Consider the following 8,081-nt stretch of genomic DNA (forward strand, 5'->3'; position numbering starts at 1 on the left):
TGCATTGGATGATGTCGAGGGCATATTTATGTTGGCTTAATAAGATACCCATAGTAGTAGATTTCACTTCAATGCCCAAGAAGAAATGAACAGAGCCCAAATCTCGAAGCTTAAATTCTGATTGCAGCAAAGTAATCAATCTATAAAGCACAGCTGAGTTACTCCCCGTTAATAAAATATCATCAACATACACAAGCAGGTAAATCATGGCACCATCGAGAGAGAGAATAAACAGAGAAGTGTCACCCTTGGATGCCTGAAATCCAATAGAGAGTAAAAACTCACTCAACGGGTTGTACCAAGCGCGAGGGGCTTGTTTCAAACCATACAGAGATTTATGAAAACGACACACATGAGACGGGAGTGCAGGATCAACAAACCCAGGTTATTGCTCCATGTATACCTTTTCTTGAAGAATGTCATTCAGGAAAGCATTATGAAGGTCCAACTGATGAATGATCCAACCATATAAGATAGCAATAGTGAGCACAAGGCAAACCGTTGTAGGCTTAATCTCTGGACCAAACGTCTCCAAATAATCAATTCCTTCTTGTTGAGTGAAGCTGCGGGCAACTAATCGTACTTTATATCAGGCGACCTGACCATCAGCATGTCTTCTAATCTTGTAAACCCATCTACTGCCAATCACATTCATAGACGAATGGGGGGGCACCAACGACCAAATCTGATTAGAGTGAAGTGCCCAAGCTCCTCCTACATGGCAGTGTGCTAAGTCACATACCTCTTGGCGTCCTTAAATGTCAATGGTTCGTTCTAAGGTAAGGTCGCGACTCGTGAGACAGCCACAATGCTAAGATTGGCATTTCTTTCTAGACGCGGGCGAAGCATCATATGATGGGTGCAAGCCCGCTGACATGGAGAGGAGACAGCGGCAGGGATATGCTGAAGATTGAATTTAGACAGATCAACACATACGTTAATTCCAGGAGGGGAAATAGAGGAAGAACTTGTGGTTGAAGGACTCAATATGCGCGCAGACCGTACAGAAAAACATAAGGAGTTGACCGAAAATCTAACTTGTGAGCATTGTATGGACGAAGAAAAAGAAAACATAGACACCCGAAAGTACGAAGAAACGCATAATCAGGAATCGATTTTAGAAGACATTCAAACGGTGTCTTATGATTAAGAACTGGAGTGGGCATGCGATTAATCAAATAAACAGAAATTTCAAAAGCATAACTCCAATATTTAAGGGGAGCGTGACACTGCCCAAGAAGAGTAAGTCCAGTTTCAACAATATGTCTATGATAGCGTTCAACCATGCTATTTTGTTCATGAGTGTGCGAGCAGATCACACGATGATGAATAACAATCATTTTAAAATATGTATTTAGTTTTCGATATTCACCACCCCAATCGGTTTGAACAGACTTAATTTTTAAGGAGAATTGGCGCTCCACAAGTGTCTGAAACTGATGAAAAATTGCAAAAACATCAAACTTAGCAACTAAAGGATAAACCCATATAAATTTTGTATGAGCATCCACAAAAATAACAAAATAGCAAAAACCATCAGATGACAACATAGGGGATGGGCCCCAAACATCACTAAAAATCAAGTCAAGAGGAGCTCGAGTTTGATGACCCATAGTTTTTAGAGTCAGACGTGATGACTTGCCTAGAGGGCACGCAGGATAATGAAAATTAAACTGAGTGGATGTACATGACACTTTTTTATTTTTAACCAACAAATGCAAAATATATGGACTAGGATGCCCAAAGTGACGATGTCAGACATTAGCTGAAGTAGATAGACAGGTAGAGGAGAAAGCTTGAGGCAACGATGTTGCGGACAACACGGACAAAACATATAGACCATCTTTACTCTGACCGAAAAGAAGAACTTCCTTTGTCATGAGATCCTTAACCTTAACATAAAATAGAGAGGAATGAAATTCAAAAAAGACGTTATTCTCAAGACAAAATTTTTGAACAGATAGCAAAGGTTTTTGAATGGCACAAACATGTAAAATATTGGATAAAGTAAACATGCGGTTTGGTGAGCGAATTTTAGAGTGAGCAATATTTGAGATACCAAGGCCCTTACCATCACCAACACGCAGATGATCATTTCCAAGTTAAGGTTCTGAACTCGTCATACTTACAAGGTCAGGCGTGACATGATGATTTGCACATGTATCAGGAAACCAAGTAACAGGAGTTGTGGTAGAGGCCGTATTAAATGCGAGATTAGCATTAGCTTGCATATGATAAGTAGCCAACTGAGAACACTGTTAAGCAGTATGCCTATATTCATAACACAACTGACATTTTATATTGCGAGTATAACCACCGAAACGATTTCCTTGCTGCCCAAAACTGCCTGTTTCCAATTTGGCTATATTGTTGACTCGAAACATAACTGTGAGCTGGTCCATTGTCACAATAATAATTGTTGCGATTGTTAGGTCTCCAGCCCCGACGAAAACGACCCCGTCTACCAAGTTGATGCTGCACAAAGAACGCAGCTGGCTGCTGCGTTGGAGTTGGTAACAAAGGAGCTGTTACAGATGGCTGGAGAGAGGCTTTGTGAAGAAACTCATGTGTAAGAAGGCTACCATGGAGATCGATGTAGGTGCTGGGAGCATCCTTAGTGGACAAGCTGGTGACAAGATCCTTAAACTCTCTGCGTAACCCTCGAAATACATACAAATTGAATTCTGCCAAGGAGATTGGTCTACTAACGGCAGCAAGTTCATCAAACAAGGCCTTTGCCTTCTGCAAGTAAATGCTGGTAGAATCATCATTCTGTCGTAAATCCTGGAATGAGCCATGGAGCTGCATAATCTTGGAATTTAAGGGAGAGGCAAGAGCTATTTCCAGCGTTGTCCAGATGGCATGGGAGGTGTTACAATCCACAACCAAGTGTAGAACTTCCACCGAGAGAGAAGATAGAAGGGCACTCATGATTAAGTGATCTTGCTACTGCCATGACAAATATGCAGGGTTGACAGAGAGTGTAGATGTCTCAGCAGATGCCAAATGTGAAGGGGGACATGGTGATGTGCCATCAACAAAGGAATACACTCCTTGGCCCAAGAGAAACGGTTTCATCTACATCCTCCAATGCAGGAAATTATGGTTGGAGAGTTTTAAAGAGACTACCTGGTGTGTGTTAGGAAGAGGGATAATGGAGGCAGTAGGGGATGCGCCATACATAACTGATTGCGCCACAGGGGAGAAAGAAGATTGAAGAGCTGATGCAGCGGCAGCAGACTATTGAAGTTCTTGATTGTCCATGTTGCTAGGGAGGAGAAGTTGCAGTTTTGATTTCCTGGATGCTTGATGAGAAGTAACAGAGGAAGAAGATGAATGATCTCTACTAAGAAGAAACTATTGCTAGCGAATATAATAGATGAATGAAGAACAGCTGCTGGTTGAATGATTATGTAGAAGAATTTTTAGACTCCTAAAACAATTATGCAGGAGAGATGCAGCTGTTGCGGAAGAAGGCTGCTGAACGATAACCGCAGCTCTGATACCAAGTTAAATTAATTAAGAGATTGTTTTGCATTAACTGTGGTGGTGCTCAAGGGAAGCAGTCATCCTTTATTGTTATTTATTGTGACATTAACTGTGAGATTCTAATTTGTTTATTCTCATGAATTAATGATATTGAGATGGCCATTCAGAATTGGCTTTTCTGCCACACACAATAAAAAAATATCACCCACCCGCTTCTAGGATCATTGAAACTTGCTTGGAAAGAAATGTTTGAAGGCAATAATATTTAATTGGTCTCTGCGCACATCACCTGCCCAAAGTCTTCGCCTCTGATCCATTTCTGGATTTATTTCTTCGTGTAAAAATGACAATAACAGTCACTTCAATTCTAGTCTCCATTGTTTATGTTGCAGTGCTAAGATGGGCATGGAGAGTTTTGAACTGGGTTTGGTTTCGTCCGAAGAAGGTCGAGAGGTGCTTGAGACAACAAGGTTTTGCAGGCAAGCCTTACCGGCTTTTGTTTGGAGACTGGAAAGAAAAATCAGATATGTTGAAGGAAGCAAGGACCAAACCCATTGGTTTATCAGACGCTCTTCTACCTCGTGTCATGCCCTTCCTCCATCAACTGGTCAAGGATTATGGTATTTCAACACGCAACCCTTTATTATCTCTCTCGTAGAAAAGATGATTTTTCTTGCTACTTAAATATTTCTCCGATTTATTAAGACCTTTTGTTTTCTATAAGGCGCCAATGATTGAGAAATTAAAACCAGTTGATCATGATGAATTTTATTTATGTCGAACAACTTTTGTTGACCGTTTCTCAGTAAAACTCTGTTATCATCTGTTTATTTTAATTGATAAGATATTATCTTTTACGAATACAAAAACAAATTAATTTTCCATTGGTATCATTGGGAATCAGAACGCCATGTTCCATTGGTTAGTGCTGCACTGTGATGGCCGAATGTTTCAGCCGATTTTCTTATTTTACTTCATTTTATAGTGCTCTTGTGGACTGCTCTCGCCTCAAACCTAGTTTTCTATCAATGGGAGAAAAATATATAGATAAAAATTAATTACTTCTTAATTAATTATAGTTTTAGAGAGTTATAATATTTTTAAAACAGACCAAGTGGGTATTAATTTTCAATATTCATGGTATGCGTATTTGATCTCTTGGTAGTGTTGGTTTCCTACTGGACAGAACAGTACTAGTTGCTAACAGTTGAAAACACTGGTTTCCAAGTCAATATTTAACTTGTTATTAGTTGGCTAGAGGTTGTATAAATATAAATAAAAGGACTTAGTATCGTATGTTTATTTTTATGTTTTTAAAATATTTTTGAAAAAAATTAAAAAAATTAATTGTTTTACTTTAAATTAATCTTTTGGTGTTTTTAGATTGTTTTTATGTCAAAATAAATTTTAGAAAATAAAAAAATATTATTTTGATGTATTTTAAATAAAAAAACATTTTAAAAAGCAACCACTATCATAATACCAAACAGGCTTTAAAAATACCTAGTATGTTCGAAAACCAATAGTATTGTGTGCGTGGAGGAACAAGAAAAAAAAAAGACGAGTAAATTGTGACTGTGTTTATTACTGGATACATAATAGTATATAGGTTGCATGTGATAATCTAGATGGTGTAAAATGGGTGCATAGTGATTAGTTTAGGTTGTGTATAATATAACCTATTCGTTGTGAGGGTACAATTGTGTAGTTGTGTGGGGTAACTTGATTATTTTATGATTCAAAAATCAGATTCTAAATGTTGATTTATATTTAACAAAATTAATACTTTTGTATTTATCTAGGTATATTAAAAGAATCATAACTTTATGTTTTCCTGCATGTTAAAGTAAAGTTGCATCTAGAGAAGATTATACTTTGTCAACTCTATTGATGTGTCATAAAAATATAAAAATCTATTAGAAAAAGAAATAAAAATTCTCTTACAAGAATTTTACCTTAAAGATAAGTGCAATTTTTTCTGGGTTTGGATTTCTTTTGTTCATATCTCAATTTGAGCCTCGTGTATTTCCCTCAACAGAAGAATACATACATACACACACACACACACACACACACACACACTAATAAATGTGCTTCCTCTGACGATGCAGGTAAGAATTCATTTATGTGGATTGGGCCGAAACCAAGAGTGAACATCATGAACCCTGATCAGATAAGGGAAGTATTCATGAAGATAAATGAATATCAGAAGCCCTCGCACCCGCTGTTGAAACATCTAGCATGTGGACTTGGAAGTCACGAGGGTGAAAAATGGGCTAAACATAGAAAGATAATCAACCCAGCATTCCATCAAGAGAAGCTAAAGGTGATCATGATAGTCTCAACTTATTTGCCTATAAGCATCCATGCTATTCGATTGCCTTGAATGAGTAGCATGCATGTTGTGCTCTCATGTAGCTGTAATATAAAACTTTCGATGATGATATGTTCTGTTTGCTTGTTACAGCTTATGATACCTGCGTTTTACGAGAGTTGTAGTGGGATGATTAACAAGTGGGAGAAGCTGGTCTCTGTAGACGAGGGGTCATGTGAATTGGATGTCTGGCCTGATCTTCAAGGCTTAACATGTGATGCTATTTCTCGAACGTCGTTTGGAAGTAATTACGAAGAAGGAAAAAGAATATTTGACCTCCTCAAGGAACTTACCGATCTTACAGTTCATTTTATAATAAAAGCAATTGTCATACCAGGGTACAGGTAACTCTTTATTCTGTTTTTGCTGGACATTACAATTCAGTTCCTTCAAGTTAGTCCTTGTTCAATGAGATATATCTTAAAAGTAAGAAGAAGAACAAATCCAAATCTCTTGACAACATGTTCATGGATTGCATGTAGGTTTCTGCCGATCCCATCTAATAGAAGGCTAAAAGCTATTGACAAAGAAATAAAAGCTTCTCTTAATGCTCTCATCAACAAAAGAGAGCAAGCAATGAGTGCTGGTGAAGATGCAAAGAATGACTTGTTGGGTTTACTTCTGGAATCCAATTTTAGAGAAATACAAGAGCATGGAAATACCAAGAGCGTCGGAATGAGCATTGAAGATGTGATTGACGAATGTAAAATATTCTACGTTGCTGGACAAGAAACAACCTCAGTTCTTCTTACCTGGACCATGGTTTTATTGGCTCAGTATCCGAATTGGCAAGCACGCGCAAGAGAAGAGGTTGTGCAAGTCTTTGGTAACAAAACACCAGATTTCGATGGGCTAAATCACCTTAAAGTTGTGAGTATTTCTCTGCATTTGCAACTGAATTCGTCTAAATCAATATTGTCTTCTTTATTGTTAAGAACACAGAGCATTCTTGCATTTAAAATGCAAGCTTAGGTATCCTTTGAAGAAAAAGTAAGATAGCAGAAAAAAAACGTTCATGTTTTCTTTCGTTGAAATATTAATCGGCCAAAATGACGGGGAAAAGCAACCAACAGATGAGTACGCAAGCAAGCTAGGAGGTGACATCTATATACATTAAGAATGAGATTTACTAGTTCTTGGATCAACATAAAAATTCTCAATTTAGTAAGTTGAAATGGCATGTAAATGATCTCTATATATGCGATATTTTATTTTATCAAAGTGGATCGCATGTCACCTTTCTGTTGGATTCTTACCATGTAGTATGATTTTCTCTTTTGATGCATGTTACAGGTTACCATGATTTTGTATGAAGTTCTTAGGTTATACCCGCCGGTAATTATGCTTAATCGAGATGTTCATGAAGAAATAAAGCTTGGAAATTTGCTATTACCTGCCGGAGTGCAGATCTCGGTGCCAACAATCCTCCTTCACCAAGATCATGAACTATGGGGTGATGATGCCTCTGAGTTCAAACCAGAGAGGTTTGCTGAAGGTGTTTCAAAGGCAACAAAGAGTCAGGTCTCATTCCTTCCATTTGGATGGGGTCCTCGAATATGCGTTGGACAAAACTTTTCTTTGATTGAAGCAAAAATGGCTTTGGCAATGGTTTTACAGCGCTACTCTTTTGAGCTCTCTCCGTCGTATATTCATGCTCCTCGCACAGTCATAACTCTTCAGCCACAGCACGGTGCTCCAATGATATTACGTAAACTCTAAAATGTTTATATGTGACGGGTAAGAGTGATAATATTATGTACAAATTATGTTATTATGTTATCATGTCCAATGACATATTTGTCATATTAATCACAACATTATAGTTCTTTCCCACATAATATTAACTAAAGTAATGATCTTTGGATGTTATTGTGTTCTTTCCCACATAACATGACATGTAATGGCATATAATAATTGAATTGTCGCTAGTATTAGTTTTTCTCTCTCTCTCCTACCAAGTGTTTAGGGTTAGATAGCTAGTGTAAGAAAATACATGTAACTGAAACTAAAGTAATGATCGTATCAGTTTATATGGTCATATGTAGAAAACAGTACAATTTTTATATTTCGCTCGCTTACTAAATTACTGGCTCAGTTAAACTAATCGCAAGAAGGGTAGTAACTGAATATATGTATAATTAGCTGACATCACAGCTCAATGGCTTGGAAGAAATACAGAATGAGTCTCCAGCAGCTTCTCTTCTGCAGGGCTTGTCTG

General features: G+C 37.7%; 1 protein-coding gene across 1 annotated transcript; it reads left to right on the forward strand.

Annotated features, from left to right (window-relative positions):
- The first annotated feature begins 3,708 nt into the window (after positions 1-3,708).
- Positions 3,709-7,732, forward strand: LOC133703055 (cytochrome P450 72A15-like). The gene is made up of 5 exons (XM_062127460.1): positions 3,709-4,109; positions 5,601-5,815; positions 5,957-6,207; positions 6,346-6,733; positions 7,157-7,732. Exons 1-5 carry the CDS (start codon positions 3,833-3,835, stop codon positions 7,580-7,582), a joined length of 1,557 nt encoding a protein of 518 aa, XP_061983444.1. The 5' UTR covers positions 3,709-3,832; the 3' UTR covers positions 7,583-7,732.
- The last annotated feature ends 349 nt before the right edge of the window (positions 7,733-8,081 follow it).

This window comes from Populus nigra, chromosome 9 (assembly GCF_951802175.1).
Source record: "Populus nigra chromosome 9, ddPopNigr1.1, whole genome shotgun sequence".
Classification (NCBI taxonomy): Eukaryota; Viridiplantae; Streptophyta; class Magnoliopsida; order Malpighiales; family Salicaceae; genus Populus; species Populus nigra.